Source organism: Daldinia loculata (assembly GCF_022478755.1).
Source record: "Daldinia loculata strain CBS 113971 unplaced genomic scaffold F4817scaffold_8, whole genome shotgun sequence".
Taxonomy (NCBI): Eukaryota; Fungi; Ascomycota; class Sordariomycetes; order Xylariales; family Hypoxylaceae; genus Daldinia; species Daldinia loculata.
The window spans coordinates 535136-557433 of NW_026054862.1; the positions used below are offsets into that span (position 1 = coordinate 535136).

At 48.5% G+C, this 22298-nt stretch overlaps 10 protein-coding genes across 10 annotated transcripts; 6 read left to right on the forward strand and 4 right to left on the reverse strand.

Moving 5' to 3' along the window:
- Window positions 1–782: 782 nt before the first annotated feature.
- Window positions 783–2228, reverse strand: F4817DRAFT_328711 (uncharacterized protein; the record flags this gene model as incomplete). Its single annotated transcript, XM_049302183.1, is given in 2 exon segments — window positions 783–805; window positions 817–2228. A coding segment is annotated over 1 exon segment (511 nt), but the record flags the coding sequence as incomplete, so codon positions are not given.
- A 132-nt stretch (window positions 2229–2360) lies between these two features.
- Window positions 2361–3964, forward strand: F4817DRAFT_328712 (peptidase family M48-domain-containing protein). Its single transcript, XM_049302184.1, has 3 exons — window positions 2361–2993; window positions 3076–3494; window positions 3562–3964. The coding sequence occupies exons 1-3, from the start codon at window positions 2444–2446 to the stop codon at window positions 3697–3699; spliced, it is 1107 nt and encodes a 368-aa protein (XP_049161969.1). The 5' UTR covers window positions 2361–2443; the 3' UTR covers window positions 3700–3964.
- Window positions 3965–4235: 271 nt separating this feature from the next.
- On the forward strand, window positions 4236–4806 carry F4817DRAFT_283346 (cytochrome b5). Its single transcript, XM_049299572.1, has 2 exons — window positions 4236–4446; window positions 4522–4806. Exons 1-2 carry the CDS (start codon window positions 4350–4352, stop codon window positions 4677–4679), a joined length of 255 nt encoding a protein of 84 aa, XP_049161970.1. The 5' UTR covers window positions 4236–4349; the 3' UTR covers window positions 4680–4806.
- Window positions 4807–5004: 198 nt separating this feature from the next.
- F4817DRAFT_369054 (cytochrome P450) lies at window positions 5005–7393 on the reverse strand (the record flags this gene model as incomplete). Its single annotated transcript, XM_049307309.1, has 5 exons — window positions 6716–7393; window positions 6584–6645; window positions 6147–6528; window positions 5851–5978; window positions 5005–5793 (listed from the first exon to the last, which is right to left on the reverse strand). The coding sequence occupies exons 1-5, from the start codon at window positions 6858–6860 to the stop codon at window positions 5005–5007; spliced, it is 1506 nt and encodes a 501-aa protein (XP_049161971.1). The 5' UTR covers window positions 6861–7393.
- Window positions 7394–9292: 1899 nt separating this feature from the next.
- On the forward strand, window positions 9293–9599 carry F4817DRAFT_313097 (uncharacterized protein; the record flags this gene model as incomplete). The annotated part of the gene is made up of 2 exons (XM_049300202.1): window positions 9293–9364; window positions 9474–9599. The coding sequence occupies 2 exons, from the start codon at window positions 9293–9295 to the stop codon at window positions 9597–9599; spliced, it is 198 nt and encodes a 65-aa protein (XP_049161972.1).
- A 362-nt stretch (window positions 9600–9961) lies between these two features.
- F4817DRAFT_283416 (cytidine deaminase-like protein) lies at window positions 9962–11496 on the reverse strand. The gene is made up of 3 exons (XM_049299573.1): window positions 11320–11496; window positions 10231–11249; window positions 9962–10147 (listed from the first exon to the last, which is right to left on the reverse strand). Exons 1-3 carry the CDS (start codon window positions 11339–11341, stop codon window positions 10103–10105), a joined length of 1086 nt encoding a protein of 361 aa, XP_049161973.1. The 5' UTR covers window positions 11342–11496; the 3' UTR covers window positions 9962–10102.
- Window positions 11497–12214: 718 nt separating this feature from the next.
- On the forward strand, window positions 12215–15027 carry F4817DRAFT_283437 (E1-like protein-activating). Its single transcript, XM_049299574.1, has 4 exons — window positions 12215–12607; window positions 12684–12792; window positions 12856–14154; window positions 14202–15027. The coding sequence occupies exons 1-4, from the start codon at window positions 12408–12410 to the stop codon at window positions 14679–14681; spliced, it is 2088 nt and encodes a 695-aa protein (XP_049161974.1). The 5' UTR covers window positions 12215–12407; the 3' UTR covers window positions 14682–15027.
- A 1014-nt stretch (window positions 15028–16041) lies between these two features.
- F4817DRAFT_328740 (uncharacterized protein) lies at window positions 16042–18235 on the forward strand. The gene is made up of 2 exons (XM_049302185.1): window positions 16042–16732; window positions 16781–18235. The coding sequence occupies exons 1-2, from the start codon at window positions 16559–16561 to the stop codon at window positions 17669–17671; spliced, it is 1065 nt and encodes a 354-aa protein (XP_049161975.1). The 5' UTR covers window positions 16042–16558; the 3' UTR covers window positions 17672–18235.
- Window positions 18155–20691, forward strand: F4817DRAFT_328741 (MFS general substrate transporter). Its single transcript, XM_049302186.1, has 4 exons — window positions 18155–18890; window positions 18965–19064; window positions 19121–19133; window positions 19207–20691. The coding sequence occupies exons 1-4, from the start codon at window positions 18587–18589 to the stop codon at window positions 20551–20553; spliced, it is 1764 nt and encodes a 587-aa protein (XP_049161976.1). The 5' UTR covers window positions 18155–18586; the 3' UTR covers window positions 20554–20691.
- A 65-nt stretch (window positions 20692–20756) lies between these two features.
- Window positions 20757–21941, reverse strand: F4817DRAFT_313102 (uncharacterized protein; the record flags this gene model as incomplete). The annotated part of the gene is made up of 2 exons (XM_049300203.1): window positions 20757–21806; window positions 21891–21941. 2 exons carry the CDS (start codon window positions 21939–21941, stop codon window positions 20757–20759), a joined length of 1101 nt encoding a protein of 366 aa, XP_049161977.1.
- Between the last annotated feature and the right edge of the window lie 357 nt (window positions 21942–22298).

Sequence of the window (22298 nt, forward strand, 5' to 3'; positions counted from 1 at the left end):
TACTCACCTCCCTAAGCCCGTCTGTGGTTCATGGCCCGCATTCGTAAGTCTCCTTATGGTTATTATGCTTATAGCGTCACACTATGCCTTCGAGCCTTCGTACGAACCTTAAATCTTTCTCTTTGCTTGGCATTAGTTGTATATCCTTGCATTAGAGCTAGCTAACCTGAATTGTTAGTGGTTCTTTGGTGACCCGTGGCCAACCAAGGGTGAAATTGATCTCTATGAGAACTGGAACGATTTCAACTTCAACCGCCACACCTCCCATGTCGACAATCCTGCTGTCGTCGGGGACTGCACACTTGTTGCAAGTGACATGACAGCGAAGATCGACTCCCCCAACTGCTACGACTTCGCTGACGGACAAGCGAACTTCCAAGGTTGTTCCGCTTCCGAGGTCTCTTCTACCTTCGGGTCCGCTTCCGGGGGTATCTTCGCGCTGCAGTGGACGGATGATTTCCTTAAGATCTGGGATTGGCCCCGTGACGGCGCCCCCAAGGACATTTCAAACGGCCAACCGGCTCCCGATTCTACATGGGGCCAGCCGTCTTATGTGATCAGCAAGTGTAACGTCGACAAGGCCTTTAAGGATATGAAGATGGTTTTGAACATTAACTTCTGCGGTGTCGCTGGCCAGACTGGTCAGTGGGATACTAGCTGCAAGGCTACGACTGGATTTGGCAGCTGCACCGAGTATGTCGCCGCGAAGGGCGGAGACTTCGAATCTTCCAACTTCAAGGTAAAGGATATCAAGGTCTACGAGCTTAAGGAGGGCCAAGTCCAAGTTTCAACCTCGTCAACGGCGTCCAGCACGTCCAGCACGTCCAGCACGTCCAGCACAGCTATCTCGTCTAGCTCTGCTTCGACCGCCTCGACCGTCTCCACCACCTCCTCAGTGTCGACCAAGTCTACTACCGCCTCTGTGTCGACCCAGTCTACCAGCTCTGGCGCGTCAGTAACGACGACTTCCTCTGCCTCGCAAGGTACTGCAACATCAACCGCCTCTGAAGACGACGATTCTTGCACTGATGAGAATGGAGAAACCTCGAGCTCATCTGTCGCATCGCCAACTATAAGCGTCTCAGCCACTACTACCAAGTCCTCAAACAACTCTGCCACCACTGACAAGCAGGAGTTGACCACCTCAACCATTTATTCAACTGATATCCACACTGTCACATCATGTGCCCCGACAGTGACCAACTGCCCCGCGGGCGGTTACGTCACTACCAAAATTATTTCGGTCGGAACCACTGTCTGCCCTGTGACCAAATCGGAAGGCTCCAAGACTGAGCCAACGCCGACTGCCAGTGCTCCCGCCGAGTACACCACCAGCGTAGTTAAAGTGACGAATACATACACGATCACCTCGTGCGCGGCCACTGTTACTAACTGCCCCGTCGGTGCCGTCACTAGTGAAGTTACCCTCACGACGACCGTGTGTCCTGTGAGCAAGGAAAGCTCAAGCGCCACCCCCAGCTCAAGTGCCGGCCCTAGCCCTAGCTCAAGCAAGCCGGTCGAGACACCCGGCACTATTAGCAAACCCGCCGAGACACCTAGTACAGTCACCAAGCCGGCGCCGGCCGAGAGCACCAGCGACGTGAAGAAGCCGGAAACCAAGAGTACGGTGACGGAGACGGGCGTAGTCTCGACCCCGAGCCCTACAACGGCCAGCAGCGAGGAGGTTAAGTCGTCGGCAACCGAGGGCAGCAGCAGCAGCGGTAGTACCACCATCACTAATGGCGAGTCTTATGTTGTCGTAACGCCAACCGTGGCCCCCGCCAGCAGCATCAACCTAGGCTACAACGGAACAATAACGACATCATTCATAAACCCTGGCGGTGCGGCGTCGACTGGGGCTGCAGGCTGCAAGGGAGCCAACTGCGTCGTGGTTGTTGCTGGTAGTGTTAAGACAAGCGTTAGCTTTACGCTTATGGGTGTAGCAGCATTCTTCTTCCTTTCTATGTAGATATATTTCCACGGAAGATATTGAGGGCTGGGATCCTTTAAGATAATATTGTAGATTTTTTTTCTGGGGGTTATGTATGTATGAGTTGGAGGGGTGTAAAAGTGTTCCTGGTTATCCTGGGTAAAGTGATAACTGGGTTATTATCTATTATACTATTATCTGATTTACTATTTGAATTTTTACCTGTTGATTACCTAGTTATATACCCTCATGTGTTGTGATGTTGTAGGTCGATAGTATTATTAGGTACGAAGTAGACTTGGGTATATTGGTATGAGGTATCATTGGCTAGGCGCATATATGTGTATAACCCATTCTATTTATAACCCGAATCTACTGGTCTTGGCACTTAGAGAAGTGATTGACGTAATAAGCTCTCTCTCCTCTTAGCTCACAGTTTAACTTTCAACATTCAACCTTTACATCGGCTTGTGTCTTCTGACTTGTCGCGTGCGCGAGGGCGCAAACCTCACGATGCAATCGCGTCGGTTTCTACGGCCTTTATGGCACTCTCTACCGATACGAGTGTCTCCTCCTTCTCCCTCGACCTTCCCTTCCCTCCGCCTTATCCAACGAACCCGACCATTCTCCCATACTTACTTCCGCAAGAACAACTGGCCACGGCCTCCTCGCGAGACGCGCAACTATAACCTTGATCCTCACTACCAGCTCTCTCAGGCCAAACCTCTCGTAACCTCCGATCGTCTCAGACGGTTCGCCCGTTCCCCGAGTCTGCACACCGTTGTCGCCATCTCCGTTACCGGCGCGGTGGTATTCTACTATATCAATCTTCAGACCGTACCGGTGTCAGGCCGCCGGCGCTTTAATTGTTTTAGTGAAGAGTCGGTGGAGGCGGCGAGCGAAGCGCAGGTCAAGCGCCTTATATGGGAGGTAGAGCGTTCTGGCGGGCGTTTCCTAAGCGACTGGGATCCGCGCATGATCATGGTGAAGCGCGTCATGAGAAAGTTAATACCCGTATCGGGCATGGATTGTAATTGGGAGATTAGGGTGATTGACGATCCCCGTACGTGAAAAGCTCGGAAACTACCTACCTCGGCGGATTTATGACGCGAGACAAAATAAACCAATGCGCTAACTGCGATTAGACACCGCGAATGCATTCGTCCTTCCTGGCGGAAAGGTCTTTGTCTTCAGCGGCTTGATACCCATTGCTGCAAACGACGATGGCCTTGCGACGGTGCTAGGCCACGAGATTGCTCACAATCTAGCTGGGCACGTGGCCGAGCGCATGTCAGGACAGATTGGAATAAACATCCTTCTCTATTCTCTCATATTTCTCACAGGTGGGATAGCGATTTTAGGTACACAGTTCATCGGCAGTGCAGTTCTAGATCTTCTATTCTCGAGGCCCATGGGCCGCATGCAGGAGAGCGAAGCGGACTACATCGGCCTAATGATGATGGCGGAAGCTTGCTACGATCCGCGCGAAGCCATTGGTTTCTGGAAGCGGATGGAGAGAGCACAGCAGGGAGAACCGCCTGAATGGCTGAGTACTCATCCTTCCGTATGTACACCATACTTTGTAGAGCGCAACGAATCCCCAGTGGTCAAGTCTAGCTAACAATGTACAGAGCAACAACCGAATACAAAAAATAGGGGAATGGATGCCCATTGCTCTAGAGAAGATGCAGGCGAGCGATTGTAGGGGAACTTCGGCGTTTGCAGATTTGTTTAGGAGGGCCATGGAACGGGGCATACTCATAGAGTAGGAGAAATACTTGGTTAAATTAAAGGCGGGAGGTTGAAGCTTTAAGATACCTGAGTGTCACCTACACTCGTGTCCCTTAGATCCAATCGCATAGTAATAGCCTGAAGCACATGATATTAGCGCATCTTAGCTACAAGTCAACTCTATCATTGAAAGACCTCATGGTAAGCAACCCTAGACCAATCTGTAGTGAAGATAGGATAATACTTGTCACCTGTCAGGACGAAGCAGTATCATTCCGTATGTAAGAGGTACCTGATATGATTAGATCCATAATATCCGCTATTCCAGAAGCATGTTAGTGCTCTATCCTACCTCTGGGGCGGTAAGGTTAATGTATCCGGCGCACCAATAATGTTGAAGGTAATTGAACCCCTGCTGAGTCCGTACCCTGGATGATGTTGTGCCGAGGTTCTTTTGAATGGATTAAATCACGGCGGGAAGTTGCGATAAGCTGGATTTCTTGTTTCTCGACAATCACTGAGCTCCTGAGTCACTACAACACGGATTTACTTATTCCATAGTGTCTATCGTATAAATAAATAATTACTAGACACATACTTCGTCTATCACAAACATCATACCAGCGAGACATCTTCCCAAGTTAAGCCGAGTTCTCCAAAGTCCAGCGCCGAATCCCGTATCTCCACCATGTCTAAGACATTCACAGCGAAAGATGTTGCCGAACACAAGGACGAGAAGAACGGCATGTACATAATCGTAGATAGCGGCGTCTATGATATCACAAGTGAGGCCATTCCCACTCCAACTGTCCTTTCCGCTACTATCGACCGGCTAGACTAACAACGATCTCTCAACATAGATTTCCTCGACGAGCACCCGGGAGGAGCAAAGATCCTCAAGCGCATGGCCGGTAAAAACGCGACGAAGCAATTCTGGAAGTACCATGGCAAGAATGTTCTAGACAAGTACGGCGGTAAGCTGAAGGTTGGGGAATTGACCGAGACGGCGAAATTATGAGATGGCGGGGAGGCGTATGGCAGATATTTAGTGCTAGGGGAATTACTTATACACCGCAAGATTAGCAATGTCGTGATCGCATACGTTGTGGTGGTGTTTGGTTTGCATACCTAGGTACCTATTCAGATATACGAGTTATCAGGTGCATATCATATCTACGAATCCGTTACCTACAGTCGACTTCAATAATACTTAACCCTCTAGACCGAATTCCTACTCCGGAGCGCTATGAGTTTGCTTGTCGTCTGTTGGCTATACAAGTGCTGTTAACTATCTAAACATAACTTAACGTTTTTAATAGTTGTGCAAACAGCTTCATTTAGACTCAATTCTGAATCGTGACCCTTAGGCCTAGGCTGCCTTTATATGGCGCAGTCGTTATGAAATCTGAATGCATTGCGACGTCTTCCCCTGTAGTCTGATATAACTCTAATGTTGGACCACTCTGAGTCTTTCTAGTCGGATCGTACATGTCGTAACGCCTGATGATGCCAGCAGTGAAAGTCTGAAGTTCCTGATATGCAAGATTTATTCCTATGCATTGCCTCGTTCCCTTAGAAAACGACATGTGGTATTTTGAGAGCTTCGGGTTCTCTAGATAACGTTCAGGTCGAAATTCGTTTGGCTGATCATATAAGTCTGGGTTGCGATTTAGAATCGGAGCTGCCATGCCGACGGCTGAGCCAGCTGGAATGACATATGTTTGGCCGTTTGGCGCCTCGTAGACGAGATCCTCGTCAGGACATGTGCGATCTTGCCGGTGAGTAGCGCCAGGGTAAAGCCTGATGGCTTCTTCTATGATTGCGTTTAGGAGCGGGAGACTGTCCAACTTCGATGCCACTGGAAGCTCATTACGATCGGGCATGACAGTTTCTAGTTCGGTTCTCAGCCGACTGAACAGTTGGCGATCAGTAAGCAAGTGATACATGATTGCCGCTAGGGTCGAAGCCGTAGTCTCGCTACCTGCGATAACAATCACCATGGCCTCTTCAGTCAAACGTCGAGTTTCTTTCTCGGTCTCCGGTATGTCGCTACGAATAATCTCGTGAAAGATCGTCTTCCCCTCTGGAAGATCTTTAGCCTTTCGAACCTCCTCGACTTGAACAGCTAGCCCCTATTATGCGCTGTTAGCCATATAAGACGCTAAAAGTCCTAGGTTCATCTTGCCTACCTCGACAAAACTCGTAAATGCGCCGACCTTAGGTATAAGGGCGGTCATTAATTTTGGAGGTAAGTTACTAAGAAGATTGGCTAGCCAAAACATGTGAGTTCCGAGATGAGCCAGTTGGCTTGGTTCCACTATAGTATATGAAGTTAGCAATCGCTATTAAATCTTGAGTTGGAATCGAAGTAGTGAAGATTGTTTTCAAAATTCGCGGCTTCTGAGCTGATTTACGAAAAGCCGAAGTTGGTTTGGGGCAACGAAAAAAAAACCCCCCAAACTCGAATCGACTGAAATATACTCACTGATATCAAAAAATGCAGTATTACAATCCTCCTTGTCGAGACACTTATCTCCTTCACCAAACGCGTAAGCCTGAATAATATCTTTCGTTGCAGCTCGGAACGCAACGTTCATCCGCACGGGTTCGCCCACTTTAGCCCATCCATCCATTCGATAGAACAGGTTTGCGAGGGTGTCGTTGATAGCGGGTTCTAAGCGTCGCACATTCTGTTGCGAAAAAAAGGGGTTGAGAACTGCCCGACGCTTGCGATGGAGTTCGTGATCTTGGGTAGCTAGAATCGACCCCGTAGCTTGAAGTGTTTGAAGAATCGTCCAGTATCTTTCACGTCTCTGCTTCGGAGACTGCGAGTACAATTTTTCAATAAACATAGGGTCATTTATGGACTACATCTGGCCTGATCCGGACGATTGGGCCGTATTTTCGGTGCATCTCCTCTACAACCCAGACGTACTGACCCCTTCGAAACATGTCATGATAGGCATTGTACCAAGTAGTTAACGCTAGACAACCTCACTCAGTATTTCCAGCTCATACTATGCATAATTGCTTCGGATCTTGAATATTTCTTACCGGCAAGTTTTGGGCCGGGAATCTTAGCAAGTGGGCTCAAGTATAGGCGATATATCCCAAGGCCTACGATATAGCAAGCTATCAAAATAATAACTAACAGTGGCTGGAGGCTGGTTGCCCAATCCAGATTAAAGACTACGGGCATCTTAATATCGTTGAAATATTGCTAGTCGAGCTGGCTTCGCGTAACATGATAATATTATCGCCAACGTCAAGAAAAGACAGAACACCCCTTTACTTGGCACCTGCGCGAGCATTCGAAGGATTCAATTGGCCCACTTGGGTCTTGCTTAAATCCCGGGGGTACGCAAGTCTTTACTCAGTGGAGTCTGCTTGGAGACAAAGTGATTGAAGTTCAAGGCTTGTCTTCTTCATCTGTAATCGTAATCCAGGATGAAGAACTAGCATGTAACCCTCAATACCTGTTATTGCCGGATAGCGATGTCTTCGCCTCAAAGTTTCATAGACCAGGAACGAAAGATTTCGCCCACTGCTAAGAGGTAGGTAGTGTACTAACCTACGTATCCGGGATCTACCTGGTTCGGACTGAATTAACGGTTTGCCTAGAAATTTTGGTTTCTAGGTACGGGTATTGCTGATCATCGAAAGCCCCTTGAATAGCGAGTTAAATAGGTGTATAATTGGTAGATAGGTATGTATAGATAATAGGTAAAGAGACATTGGTGGAGTTTCAGAAAATGGATACGGTTCGTTGTCAGTTGTCTTGAGATACTTTCCATATCCTTGCAAGGTAAACAGAGATGTTCCCAAGAAAGGAATGCCCCACAACGGCGCTGAGTTCAACGATGCGCGATTGAAATTTCCAAAGGGCTAGCTTACGGTTAGTACTGTGCTATTATCTATGTACTCTGTTACTTACATGTATTTACTTGCGTATACATAGTAGATATTTTACTTGCGCTGCAAATTAAACAGATTTGCTGCGAGCCGTCAACTTCTCTACTTGATTGTCTGTTCTGTCACTAGTAGATCGTCAATAGGGCACATCTACATCGTAAGTCTGGCTCCATCGACGATTTAAGGCTTGGCTTCGCTAGGATCTGTGTACATGTAACAGTACCATAGTATGGAGGAAAGTCTTAATGTACCGAGGTGTCGTACAAGTCGTAAGATTGAATTGGTACTCTTGAAAAAGGTAACATTTGAGTGGTCTAATAAATTCACGCATTACTGCTACCTTGTTTTATTACTGTAGTGTAATATTAATATTTCTGGAAGCCCTGGGAGGTTAATTGGAAGTCTCTGTGGTAAATAGTACTTGCCGTTAGCATAGTTTCTCGCGATAACGACAAGGTACCTATCACTATCGCATGACTGTCACGAAAAGGGTTTAGGCCATCAGAAGCCGGACGCGGACTAGTGCTGTAGCAGGCAATGGCCGGACGCCTACAAACCTGACATCACCGCACTTGGACCATAAACAACGGCCTAATCAAGGTAGGTTAGTGAACTCCACATCTCTCTCTTCGACTTCTCCATCCGTACATAATTCCAGTTCCTAAATCCTACGATACCTACCGCCTTCTCCAGAATCCACAGCTATCGGTTTTCGCAACGCCGAAGACCTCCGTTGCAATTCGTAGAGAGTCTTCTGGATAGTGGATTACGGATACTCAACTGTAAGTAAATATTTATTTTCCAATTGATACATTGTTATGAGTAGGTATACGACGTGCACATCGTTATCGCGTGGCCAAAGTCGGGTTTACTCGCGAGCTCAGACCCTCGCCGCCTTTCGCATTCCCCGTTGCGCCGATCAGATGTTCGTTAGCCATACCTAATTCTGCCAATTTGCGGCATTACAATAAATACAGCTAATCCACTCAGTGGATCCGGTGACCCCGGTGCCTGTAAACGGGCTCCACCTACAAAATCGCGCAGAGCTTCGAGCCGCCCTGGTTGCTGCAGGCTTACCGAGCTGCCGCCCCGGACAAGCTTTTTTCTTGTTGCCCTCGTCTCCAGGTCTAACGCCGAGAGCTCATCTTATTATTTTCCTTTTTGACCCGGATCCCTCCCACCTTTTTCTAACTTCTTGTTCTGCTCTTTTACTCCTTCAACTCACTTGTCCTTGTGGAAATCTTCTCACTCGATCCTATCCAAGGGCCTGTGTTGTTCGCAGATTTAGCTTCTCTGACCTGTCAAGCAACAGTTAAGCTCATCCACCACCACCAAGTCTCATCTGCATTCCGCATAGCAACCACAGAGTTACCCTTCCGACCGCCTAAGAGGTAAGCCGCATTTCTATGAAAATCAATTGGAAGCTTGAAGAGCTTTGCCAGCAACAACATCAAAACATACAAAGCATAACCACCATTTCATTCGCGTTACCGAATTTCGTCCGAGAGAGCTCTGCGATCCCGAGTCAGATCTATTCGATTCGATTCCATTGAATTGTTACATGCGCCTTTTTAATTGTATCTTACCGCAACGCGCGAATTTTATATCTTGGGTCGGATCTACCTTGATCAAGTTGTTCAATTGATCTACTTGCAGCTTCCATTGATAGACGCTGGGCTTGGAATAACATAGTACTAACTCACTTCGTAGTTTGTCAATATGCCTGCTATCAACAACGCCGTTGTCGCTCGCGACACCCTCAGCCACATCGTCCGTCGTGAAAACTGGGCTGTATGTGAACCAATTCTTATCATTTCCACCTAGGCTGTTGATTACATTCAAACAAGATTGCTTTGGGGAAATGTTATATACGATGTAGGGACATGCTAACTTTCAATAGCAACAAGAAGCTGGCGTTATTGTCGTCTTTTGCATCGTTTTCGTCGTCGCTGTTGGTCTGATCGGTCTCTGGATATCCAAGGCTGTTGCCAAGCGAAGAGCCACGAAGGCCGCCATCCCCGCGTAGGGGCTGTCAAACGAGAACATGCGGGGAGGTCTGGGGGGTCTAGGGGGGAAGGGAGAGGGGTTTGGTACAAACGACGGAACGAGACATCAGTAACGTGTTACCTATTTCGATTCGACAATCCGTCCGTCCCTCACAAATATGGCGTATCATATTCGAGGGACCCGGGACCTGAAGTCGGTGGTCCAAGGAAGTTAGCCATGTCTTGCGTTGCATGCTCAACATACCACTTAATGAACTCTTATCAAGAGATGTTAGTCTCGATAGAGTCCGAATACTCTTAATTTCTCTAATGACAATCAGTTTAAAGTTTAAGAATATCTGGTCTAGGCTAAGACTTGATCTGAGGCCTTTTGTTTTGCTGTAATCATATAAGTGATTCCTTGTCTAAAAGTCCTTTCTTTGCTCCTCCTATCTAAGTCACCCGTGTATCCAGATTTCCCGCAAGCCTCGCAATCCAGAAGGTATAAAAGAGCATGCAAGATCTATCCATTATACTTTAGGCATCAGTAGAGCTCCATCTTCTCTAGATGTATTAGTCCGTTGGCCGGCTACGTGCGTATTAGTGCTAATTCTTATATCCACGTTCATAACCTCATGGCTCGAGGAATGAATGAAGAAAAGGAGTACTTACCGCAGAAAACTGTCTTAACTTTACCCCAGCGTTCCGAAAGATTTCGGCCGTTTCCGTGTCCATGCTGTATCCTTGACTATATACTACCTCGGTGATACCAACCTGTACAATTTTGATACTACACGTCAGGCATGGACATGTGTTACAGTACAGAATGCTTCCGTCGCGAATCCTCTCACGTCCGGCTTCTAATAAGGCATTCTCCTCCGCGTGAAGGCAAAGGCAGGTAGATAATGCCGCTCCGCTGCTCTCTCCCGAGTTACACCGCGGACAGCCACCTTCGCCGCAGTTTAATAGGTGCCGTGGGGTCCCGTTGTAGCCCGTGCTAATGACGTGATGTCTGGAATCTACTAATACGCACCCTACAGCGCGTTTCATGCAATTACACCTCTGCGCCGCGAGGGATGCTAGAGCCATAAAGTAGCTATCCCAGCTAGGGCGCAGGCGGTCGGGATTCGTCAAGTCCAGCTTACCCAGTGTGGCGTACAGGTGTGCAAGGTCCGAGGAGGTGTTCAGCAACCGGATCGCGGCCCGTGACATGAGCGGGAGAACACCGTGCGAGACATCATAGAGATGCTGATCAGATTGGGATACAAACTCTTCTAGACTGATGGGGTCTTGATTTTCCGTCTCCTGTTGCTCACTACTTCGTCGCTGGTAACGCTGCCACCGCACAGTCAGAGGCGCGTCGACGCTGATTAGAATGAAGAATGGTCGTCGACTCAGGGTATCGAGGACGGCCTCATCATGGACGTCTGTTGTAACCCAGCGCGAGCGCCAGTGTTTCGTTACGAAGTCCAGAAGGGCCGTAGTTGTAGAGAAGGCATAAGATGGGGATATCTGCTTCCGAAGTAGAGGGAGACCTTTCTTAGGGGCATCGGAGATGATCAAACCTGCATCGGAATCGGATGCGTCCGGGTGAGTCTCGCTCTTGGGTGCTGAGAATTTTAAGTGCAGCTTCTTGAAGCCGTGATGCTCTATTAGGTATTGAGCTACTGTGCTCTTACCGGCACATTTTGCTGTGGTTTTAGTGTAAGCGAGAACTCCTCAAGGAGACAGACGGGCGAGATAATAAAATAAAAACCTTACCGCCACAAATTCCTATCAGCATCTTTTACGGAAAGAAGCATAAGTTTTTGAATGCAATGATGTAGTGCAACATGGAAGTGAAGTCTAGAAGACACATGCACTCAATTTCTTCCCAATGTACCTAAAGTACTGTACTTAAAGCTAGTGAAATGGGGCTTTGCATCCACTGAAGACGCGTCTTGTCGCGTGGGAGAAAGGGGAAAGAAGGTCACTACCGGAATTTAGCCAGCCACTTAGATGTACCTCATGTACAGATCCGCACTTACGAAGCAGAAAACTACTTAGGTACTTATGGCCTAGGTGTGAATGTGCATATTTTGTGCATGCGTAGTAGGTACCTACCTAAGGTTTAAATGGATGCCCATTGCCTAGGAGGAGCACCTGCAGCAGCTATCCGATGTTCAGGTGCCCCTGCCCTGGCCGCCTGGCAGGCTAGAAGGTCACGTCAGCATCAGCGGAGAACTTCCGTGTTGCAGCCCTACATTTACATCAGCAGCATCTCACTAGGTACCTTAGGTACTCATGGTCACGCCGTAGCTTTCGGGATGCAGCCATGTGATCCTATTTGCACAGTAATTAATAAGTTGAAAAGTATATTATTCTTAGACAATATACCTAACCTACCTGTATTTATTGTCTTTACATCCAACATCCCGATCATAATTGCTTTTTGCTTGTTGCTAATTGCTGCTAGTTGTTAGTTGCTGTTTTATGTACCTAATGTACATGCCTAAGATAGCAGGTTCGACCTCCGTCATATGTCATCCCTTGAAAACTCCAAGTTCAACCCACCTTCGAACAGAATACGGCCCCGCTCTCACCAACTTAGAGCTGACTTGATTTGAATTGCCCCTCCTACCTCATACCTCATACGTCCCTTCAACATTCAGAGAATCTTTACTATATCCTTTATCTTATGATATCTGATATACCATTGATTTGTAGTAAACCATCGCACGGGCATAATTCCCAAAACGCGGCTTAGGCGCATTTCCTAGCGCCCTTACGTTCATCACCCTACACCTACATACCTACCTACCTAGGTATTCACTACCACTACGCCGCGTCGGCTAATACCTGTCGACGTCATGGCAGCACTCAAGTTTGCACCCTTCTCGTCCGAGATTGAGCTGCCTTTCTACTCGGCCTTGTTTGCCTCCAAGTTAGACCATGACAAGCTTAGTGACTCGGCACGACCAGTTTTAGGGCTCTATGAGCCTCGTCCTGGCACCGCTCCCGACGACAGTGTGAGGATGCAAGTGCTAGCCAGTGCTCTTAACAGTAATAAGTACGTTTGTGTTTTCTTTGTATCCTACCTCTCGCCATTATAACCCAGCCTTCATGACTGATCACGTCGTCTGCAGTGTGCCGTTAAATGCTGTAAGGGCAGAAGGTATCATCCGAAACACAAACACCTTAGATGCTTTTAAGCAAGTAGATAAGACTGAGATGATTCATCAGGCCGCGCGCCAGGTAAGTTCTTTCTAACCCGTCACTTGGTCATCATCAAGCTAGTGCTAATGTAAATATTCTTAGATATGGGATGCAATCAAAGATGGAACCATCTATTCTGTTCCTTCGCTCCTCTCTCATTACATTATACTATCTTATGCGGATCTCAAGAAGTACAGGATGACCTACTGGTTTGGATTTCCAACCCTACATTCGGATCCCCAGTGGAAGCGTACCGGGGATATTCTTCGCTTCACTCCAAATGAGACTACCGCCTTAGTCGACCGCGTGGGGACTTGGCGATATACTGTTGACCCCAGAGAGCATGGCTTCTTCCTTGCTAAAAAAATTCGGGGAAATAGGAAGACTATTATGCAATCTTCGCTCGAGGTTCCAGCGGAGGATATCGGATACAGATGGGAAGTTGGATCACTTCGCGAATTTGAGACAGGGTTCTTCCGCGGCGTGCCCGAAGATGACAAATATGTGGCATTTGTTGACCCTTCCACCTACGACGAGCATCCTGCATGGCCTCTCAGAAATTTATTGGTCCTTGTGAGACAACGATTCCATCTAACCAACGTTCAAATTCTCTGCTACCGGGACATACAAGCACGAAGACACGAGGCCCGCAGCATGGCTCTTCCTCTTGCTATGGATCCCGTGGAAAGCATAGAAACGACTGAAATGCCGAAAGCCACTGGTTGGGAACGCAATGCAGCTGGGAAATTAATGGCGAGATCCGTGAGCCTGGCAGAATCTATGGACCCGACTCGATTAGCAGACCAATCGGTTGACCTCAACCTAAAACTGATGAAATGGCGGGTTTCACCAGATCTCAATCTCGAGATCATCAAAAATACCAAATGCCTTCTTCTCGGTGCTGGTACGCTTGGTAGCCACGTATCAAGAAATCTTATGGCATGGGGTGTGCGCAAGATCACATTTGTTGACTATGGCGCAGTAGCCTTCTCCAACCCTGTGAGACAGCCGTTATTCACCTATAATGACTGCTTGAAGGGAGGAGCTCCGAAGGCGACCCGAGCAGCAGAGGTGCTAAAAGAGATTTATCCCGGCGTTGATAGCGAGGGTCATGTTCTTTCAGTTCCCATGCTTGGCCATCCTATAGTAGGGAAGACCCAGGGAGACTTTGAGCAGCTGAAATCCCTCATAGATGAACATGACGTGATATTCCTTTTACTGGATAGTAGGGAGTCGAGATGGCTCCCTACCGTGATGGGCAAGGCCGCCGGAAAGATTGTCATGAACGCGGCTCTTGGCTTCGATTCCTACGTAGTCATGAGACACGGTGCTGAACCCAAGGATGATAATGAGGAAACATTAGGCTGTTACTTCTGCAACGATGTTGTGACACCTGGAGACGTGAGTTACCTATTTGGGGTCGCCTTTCCCAGCTAACTTTCGAATAGTCACAAAAAGACTTGACTCTTGACCAGCAGTGCACGGTGACACGGCCCGGCATCGCTGGCATCGCGTCAGCTCTCGTTGTTGAGCTTCTGACAAGCCTCCTGCAGCACCCCCTAGGTCACCATGCCCCAGCACCCGCAGCCAGCTCTTCATCAGGCATATATGACAGTAATCCCGGTGACGAATATGCTCTCGGCATAGTACCACATCAACTCCGTGGGTTCCTGCACAACTTCCAAACTCTCAAAATCAAAGGCCATTCGTACCCGTGCTGCAGTGCATGCAGCAAGCCAATTATTTCCGCTTACAGGACACAAGGGTGGAATTTTGTCAAGCGTGCACTTGAGGACAAGGAATATATAGCCGAGCTCAGCGGTCTAGCTGAGGTTCAGAGGAAGGCCGAGGCAATGGCAGATGAGGTAGACTGGGAGGAGGAGGAGGAGGGCGAAAAGGAGGGTGATGACGAAGGAGTACTCGTATAGGACCTTCTCCTTCGCGTACACCACGATCGCTGCACACGCCTAAAGAAGACACGAGCCGACGGTTTCAAATTTTGGAAGTGGCCTCGATGGTCTAAGATCAGGTGGAATGGTAGCCTTCCATCGAGTAACTCTCAGGAATATTCAATTTGCGCGACACCTTACAGGATATCATACGGGTCGATCACCCCTTCATCTGAGGAAGTCGAGATATTCGGTCCGAGGTTAGTGCGGCTGCATAATACCTCAGATGGCACAGCAGATACCATTGTGTCCATTGGGGAGATTCTCAAGGAGGGCCCACCTTTAGTGTGATAGTGAATAGTCTTGGTGTGTTACGTTTTGCATTAAAGGGGACAACTTGTATAATTGAAGTCTCACCGAGCTCTAGGACGGGATAGGTATGATTTGAAACGCTGGAGTTAGGAATTGGAAGACCTCGAGGAAATTCGGTCTAGGTTTGGGAACACTCGAATGAGTTTGGAGTTTTCTGCAGGTTTACAATGCCGCTAGAAGAACGGCCGCTAACATGATACTGCACTCATAGACAGTCACCATGCAAATACTAGGGGAATTCTCAGTCATGAGGCTAAGATGGGACTAGCGATATAAAAATAATTGCTCAGGTGTGATACTGGGATTGGCTGGCGGGAATCGACTAACTATCCGGAGTCAGGTCATCCCTGGTAATGTATTATGTGGCCGCATAGTAAACCTGTAGAAGACGATTGAAGCCAATAGGACCGAGAAAGTTAACCTCATTATGACAACGGTTCAGACTTGGTATACAGTAGATGGCTCAGTTAGCATATTAACTGACTTCCCCTATGAAGCTCGGCTGGGGTCTCCCTAGTAGACTCGTTTTTAGAAGTGGCGTATTTACCCAGGCTGCTTTTGTATACCTAAATCAACGAGACTCATCACTAGAATGATGATCAAGTGAATGACCTTTCTATAATCAGGTCACTCTACAACCCCGGACGAAGCCGACTTTCTGACACTTGTCATTGAACGTGGACCTACTTTGGCTAGACTTGTCTATAATTCCTAGTGGCACTTTCTGAATGGAAGTTGTTAATTGCTCGAGTCATTGAAACTCCACATGAGGGCAGCCGGCATAAGATAGTAGAAAGATCTGACAGCTTAGAAAGAAAGATTGCAGGCATAAGGCCAACAACTACCGGAAAACTACCACCGATGTCTCTCTGCCACGCCCGTCCCGTGGAATGATGCGCTATGGTTTCATGATTATAGTTACAAACTTCCGTTGCGCTCTAAAGGCTTTAGTCCAGCACGCTCAGCCCACCAGGCCGTGAAATCGTGGGATTCTGATACACTTCGCGAGTCGTAAGGCTTCGATTTTATTTTCTAAATGTCACACTTGGGATCGACACTGACGTGGCAAGCAATGTCTGTTCTTATTGCTTGAGTTAGATGATGGTCTCCAGTATAACTAGAATGGTATAAAGTAGCCCACGTTCTCGGCCCTTCGCGACAGAGAACATCATCCACACTTCATCAGATCTGACCCTATCCTTTCTCTTATCCACTAGTTATATTCAATGTTAACTTCAAAACTTATATTTCATTGACGACATATTAGACACTCTCATGATCCCTTAACTAGAACCCCGGAGTTCATACCCTCTCTCACCAAAATTTAATAGGTACCTAATTACCTAACCAACTAGCAATATGGCTCGACTACAGGAACTTGAGCGCGCTGCGTGTGACGTTATCAAAAACGTGAAACAGATACAAGATCTCAAGAATGCGAGACTCTCGGTCATCGGAGGGTTAGCATTAATGCATTACCTCCCTGAATACCGCTCTACAGATGTAAGACAACCTAATACTAAATATATAAGACCCATGGGCTAATGGCGTTTCTAAAGAACATCAATTTTATTACGAATATATCGACCTCTCCAAGTTGGCTGAAAAAACGGTTGGTAGAGCGGCCGGAGTCGCCCTTCTTCCAACGTTCACAGGCACTCTTCTATAAAACACCTCGTGGTCAGGAAATTCGAGTTGATATAAGCCCGGAATGGCTTGTAAGTTCCGAATCTTGAGTAGAATGTTCAGTTAGCTAATCGCGACAGTCCCCTTACCTTCCAGACTCAGCTGTAAGAGTACAAGACATATTACCCAACGAAATCCCGTATATCTCCCTTACCGACCTCATCGTATTCAAGTTGGATTCAAGCGGGCTGCGATCTAACCCCGTGAAGAAAGAGCGCGATGCACAGGATGCCGCGGCTTTGGTCGCATTTGCCACGCACAAAAGCTTCCTACAGCTTTCCAAGAAACAGGAGCAGGTCGTAGAAGAAGCGCTCTGCGACGTGGCGAAATGCGGTACTAAGGAAAAGGACTGGTGGGAGAGACGTATGGGCCTAACAAAGAACGCCGCCGATGGATCTTCTTTCGACAGCGGAGGTCGTAAGCGCAAGAAGAACCGGCCTCATTCTAAATCGGACCCTTCGCTATCCAAGAGTCCACTCACAAGCGATCCCCACGCGGCTTGGCACTACGAGCGGCTGGATCACGCACACATCCGGCGGTTCAACTCGCTGCACAGTAGCCAGAGCGCAAACAGACCGGGAACCCCCCGCCCCTCTTCGCAGCGTATAATCAGGGACAACATGGGTTTCACCATGACCCAGCCGAAGACGACGCACGCGAGCTATCAACTCGGCGCGAGGCGGCCCGGCCTGAGCAACGAGACCAGCGCCGACTCGAACCACTACGACGAGCAATACTACACCCTCGAGCCGGGTGAGAGCTTGTCGGGGCAGGCTTCGCCGGCAGGGTATTTCGACGTTACCCGTACGCCGGCAGGCGCCCATGGAACGGTGACGGAGCATACCGTGGGGGTCCGGCGAAGTTCCAAGTCGGGATACTTCGATCTTACCCCTGGAGCTACGCCCAGCGCCGCGCCGCAGCCTAGGAGGCCCCCGGGGTTGGACAAGAGGAGTGTTACGTTCCTCCTATAGATGGATACAAAGACCTTGCGACATGTTTCGTCGTGGAGATTGTCGCGAACTATGTATTATTTTGTAAGTTTTCATGATGCAACGCCCAGCTTGTCTGTTTTTGGTGTAAAAATCTTTTTTTGGGTTACTCGTTCCAGACATCGTTTATGTCCCTTGTGTGAGTGATGGCAGGGTCCAGCTCTTGTATTAGATACTACGTGTTGTAGAGGCAATGGTTTTGATGGCTGTTTAGGATATCAGGATAAAGGTAAAATAAAGTTGGAAAAAAATAAAAGTCGTGATGTTCTCATGTGAATGATGTATTGTTGTAGGTACTAGGTATACAGTGCAGCTTGCTTGAATGCAGTAAAGCACCTAAGTGATGCAGAAAGTTAGGCGAGGGGGATAGGGGCTCGAGCACTTGGCAGGTGACTCGTAATAATGAGCTTTAGTGCCCTTGTGGCTTGTGGCGCGGGGAATGAGGATCATCTGTTAGTGGAATCCTGTGACACTTAGAGTACCTACCTAACCTTAGGTACCTAACTTAAACCTTTTTTTAGATACATGTAGCCTTTTCAACATCTGAATAGTTGCAACAATTACCTATCCTGCTCTACAAAAATTACTTGCAAAAATACCTATCCTTAGCTTGAAAAAAAGGAGTCGGTGATCAAGGGGAAAGCAGACAGGAATTCTGGTTGCAGGGATTCCCCTTTTTGGAGAAGGTCGGCATCGTGTCTGGGTGTCATATCGGCCATCACGTGGATCAGTAAGACATTGGCCTCGAACCGCTTTCGGGGCCTTCGATGTTTATTTTGCAAAAATACTCCATCTGCCAACTTATACCCTTACCGAGGTTCTTGCCGGTCTTACGAATCGAATGAATGGGGTTGCAGTGCCCAACTTCCATGTCTCCTCCGTTCCTCTATTCCCACTATGAGATTTCCGTCCTTACGCCCCAGGCGCCAGGAGTCTGTTCATGACTACGCCGGTGTCTTAGTCCCCCTCGAGGAGGCGCACTTGCATAGCCATTCCGCCAGATGCGGGAGAAGCGAGTTCGAGGAGATTAGGACTAGTTCCGACGGACCCGTTGCCGACGAGCTCGAGGTAGGGCTGCCGAAAGACGACGACAACGAGAATACGGGCATGCTGCAGATGAGCGCTGCCGAGTATACTATCGATGGCCTGAGAAGGGAGGTGCGCGAGGGCCAGAGACGACGCCAATGGTCCGAGTACGAACGTGAGCTCCTGTTTCTCTGACGGATCCGAGGGGGCCGGTATAAGTGGGGAAAATATGCTAATGAACCGGCGCAGTGAAATCCAAACTTATTAATAAAGCCATTCAAGATATCGGTATGGGCCGGTACAACTGGCAGCTTTTTGTTTTATGCGGTTTTGGGTGGTTTGCAGATAAGTGAGTGCTCTTATGTATATGAAACCCTCGAGTGTTTTTACTAACTAAATTCACAGTTTATGGATGCAAGTAAGTAGTAGTCTATCTACCTTCAGGTGCTTCTAATATATCCTCCCGATACACTATCTTACATCTATATAAGGGTGTCTCATTGACTCTTCCCTCTCTATCTGAAGAGTTTGGCGTCTCGGAAAAACAGGTCAGGTATACGACCAGTTCTCTCTTCGTAGGTCTTTGCCTAGGGAGTTTCTTCTGGGGGCTCGGATCCGACATAATGGGTAGGCGTATTGCCTTCAATTTCACTTTACTAATCACAAGCATTTTCGGCATTTGGACGGCGTACGTTTCGAGTTGGGTATCTGTTTGTATTCTGTTCGCGTGTCTGGGTACTGGAGTTGGGGGAAACTTGCCAGTCGATGGAGCACTTTTTCTAGAGATTCTTCCAGACTCCTCAAGCGCCTTATTGACTCTCCTATCCGTATGGTGGCCTGTAGGACAGCTTGTTTCGTCAGTTTTCGCCTGGTACTTCATCACAAACTGGCCCGCCGCAGAGGGGTGGCGCCATTTCGTTATGACGATTGGCATTATCACATTCATCATGTTCCTTATTCGATTTGGCATGTTCCATCTATTTGAGTCGCCCAAATACCTTCTGTCTCAAGGACGCCAAGCTGAAGCTGTTGCTGTTGTACATGGTATTGCTTACCGGAACAACAAGAAAACTTGGCTCACCGAGGAGATCCTTGACGCTGTTGCCGATACGGAGGGGACTGAACGAATACCAACCAGGGTCTCGGCTACGAATATTATCAAACAAAACCTCATGTCCTTTTCTGTCGACCACATACGGCCCCTTTTCCAGACTCGCAAGCTTGGCACGGCAACTCTCCTGATTTGGTTCTGTTGGAGTACCATCGGCCTTGGTTACCCGCTGTTTAACGCGTTCCTCCCGCAATACCTCTCACATGGCGGCTTAGACGTACCGGTTGGCGACGAAGCTATGACAATAAACAGTGCCACTCCGGCAGAAACATATCGCAACTATGCCATAATATCGGTTGTAGGGGTGCCGGGTAGCCTGCTTGCCGCGTATACCGTTGACCACAAGTCGCCATTCCTCGGGCGTAGGGGGACGCTCGCTATCTCCACGCTGGTGTCTGCTATCTTCTTATTTTTCTTCGTCACCTTCGGTACGACACCCAACTCGCAGCTCTTCTTCACCTGCATCGAAGCCTTCTGCCAGAATATCATGTACGGTGTGCTTTACGCTTTCACCCCCGAGATTTTTCCCGCGCCCGTTAGAGGAGCCGGGACAGGTGTGGCTAGCTTCTTGAATCGCGTCACGGGGCTCATTGCACCAATTCTTGCTGCCAACATGCCTGGGGACGGTACTAAAACCCCTATCTATATGTCAGCAATCTTGATCTTGGCTGCTTTCGTAGGGATGGTATTGATTCCTATCGAGACCAGAGGCAGGCAAAGACTCTAAAGGCATATTCATCATCAGAAGCATTACTCTGTAGTAGTGATATGTATACTAGAATGAATGACTGGACATGTGTAAGGGCTAATTTAATCACTACGTCGCCCAGGCTAGGATCAATAGCATAATATCAATAAAAACGATCATAGTTAAATCAATTTAATAAATTCAACACTAAAAATTGCTAGCAATGCAAAAGTCTTAACTGTTCATCTATTTCCCTTGGCCCCCGCAGGCGCATCTACCCGTCGCTTTTGGAACGACCGTCCTAACGCATCCTTCACCATGGGATCCGCGCGGATTGTGTTCTGTACGAGCCATTCCTTTAACTTCGACCGCATGCTACCGATTACCTCGGGATCGCCAGCAAAGGGGGCCATCTCCAGTTCCATGAGTCGTGCCGCGTCGACATCCATACTCCGAGCCGTCTGCTCGAGTTTATCTAGGCTTTGCTGCAATGCCTTCTCCGACGCCTCGCCGGGCTTCATTCCCCTCTGACTCGGCGGCTGTAGCAGCGGGCCTATTTGCGAGAAGGCAATGTATAGCGTAATACTTAGCTTGCGAGCGAGGGTGATGGCTTGGAAGGGTAGGTAAGGGGGATGGTCAGTGAAGCGGGTTAGAAGCGGGTTGATAATACCGCTTAGGAAGGGTGGAAAGGAGGGGCGTGTGATGGTGTGTAGCTCAAAGACGCACAGCGTGACTAGGGTCAGCCAGCGCCAGTATCGCCCCCATTCTAGGTAACCTATCAGCCCTAACACGTACATAGCGACGGCGGCAAAGCCATAGTAGGGGATCAGAACCTGAACCCCGCGGACAACGTAGTCGCGTATGGTGACGCAGTGTTTCCAGGCGACAATATCCGGGCCAAAGCGCTCATAGGCGAAGCGCCGCGCGGGGTCAACAAGGGTGTCCGAAGCCGTTTTGAGGTGCATAAAGAAATCGGCACTGTCGGCGGCATCACCCCCACCAGCGCCGCTCATGACTTTGTCCGGGTGGTGCAATGCGGCGAGACGGCGGAAGCGGCTCTTGATGTCGCGCTCGGAGGCGGAGAGCTGAACGCCCAAGTCGGCATAGTAGTCAGAGGCACGGCGCAGCTCGTAGTCGGCTTCGTAGATGGTGTAGAGCAGATACAGGGACACGACTAGGATGTGGATGCGACGGCGGTGCTCGGCGTATCGGGGCGAGTTCGGAGCGGGTTTGCGGTCGCCGGCGCGGATGGTGAGGCCGTAGTAGATAGACTGTACCCAGCCGGTGACGAGCTGCGGGCGGTGGGTGTGGTGTTAGTGATGGTTTCGGGATTGCTTCTTTATTAATTATAGGACCAATAGAAGAATGGAACATACGTTGGGGAGGAATGTCCATCCTAATAGGGAGAGGAGATTGTTGCCAGCCATGGCGGTAGTCGCGTTAGGTATTATTGTGTGTAGAGTAGGTTGGTTAGATCATGGCTTAAGGCTGGCTGGCTGTATGTTGAAGACTTGAACGAATCATGTAGCGACGAAGTTCAAAGACGCGTAGGTACGGATTACAATTACAACGTGGTCGCTAAGATAGGTGGTAGGTACGTTATTACGTAGGGTACCCCATATTACCTAATGCTAGCATTTTTAGGGCCGTTCATTCACTATATTATGTCATGGTAGTGGTAGTACACACTTAAGGTAGGACGCAATGCAGTGATCTGCGCTATATTAAATCAGAAATCAAATACATTTACAGCAGACCTTTTTTTCAACCTCCAAGTACGAAGT

Coding starts and splice junctions, on each gene's coding strand:
- F4817DRAFT_328712 (XM_049302184.1), top strand. CDS start 2,444: ATGCAATCGCGTCGGTTTCTACGGCCTTTATGGCACTCTCTACCGATA. Junction 2,994..3,075: donor TAGGGTGATTGACGATCCCC/GTACGTGAAAAG, acceptor AACTGCGATTAG/ACACCGCGAATGCATTCGTC. Junction 3,495..3,561: donor GGCTGAGTACTCATCCTTCC/GTATGTACACCA, acceptor AACAATGTACAG/AGCAACAACCGAATACAAAA.
- F4817DRAFT_283346 (XM_049299572.1), top strand. CDS start 4,350: ATGTCTAAGACATTCACAGCGAAAGATGTTGCCGAACACAAGGACGAG. Junction 4,447..4,521: donor CGGCGTCTATGATATCACAA/GTGAGGCCATTC, acceptor CTCTCAACATAG/ATTTCCTCGACGAGCACCCG.
- F4817DRAFT_283416 (XM_049299573.1), bottom strand. CDS start 11,341: ATGCTGATAGGAATTTGTGGCG. Junction 11,250..11,319: donor GCTGATAGGAATTTGTGGCG/GTAAGGTTTTTA, acceptor CTAAAACCACAG/CAAAATGTGCCGGTAAGAGC. Junction 10,148..10,230: donor AGTTAAGACAGTTTTCTGCG/GTAAGTACTCCT, acceptor ATACGCACGTAG/CCGGCCAACGGACTAATACA.
- F4817DRAFT_283437 (XM_049299574.1), top strand. CDS start 12,408: ATGGCAGCACTCAAGTTTGCACCCTTCTCGTCCGAGATTGAGCTGCCT. Junction 12,793..12,855: donor TTCATCAGGCCGCGCGCCAG/GTAAGTTCTTTC, acceptor AAATATTCTTAG/ATATGGGATGCAATCAAAGA. Junction 14,155..14,201: donor ATGTTGTGACACCTGGAGAC/GTGAGTTACCTA, acceptor ACTTTCGAATAG/TCACAAAAAGACTTGACTCT.
- F4817DRAFT_328740 (XM_049302185.1), top strand. CDS start 16,559: ATGGCGTTTCTAAAGAACATCAATTTTATTACGAATATATCGACCTCT. Junction 16,733..16,780: donor ATATAAGCCCGGAATGGCTT/GTAAGTTCCGAA, acceptor TAATCGCGACAG/TCCCCTTACCTTCCAGACTC.
- F4817DRAFT_328741 (XM_049302186.1), top strand. CDS start 18,587: ATGAGATTTCCGTCCTTACGCCCCAGGCGCCAGGAGTCTGTTCATGAC. Junction 18,891..18,964: donor CCAATGGTCCGAGTACGAAC/GTGAGCTCCTGT, acceptor GAACCGGCGCAG/TGAAATCCAAACTTATTAAT.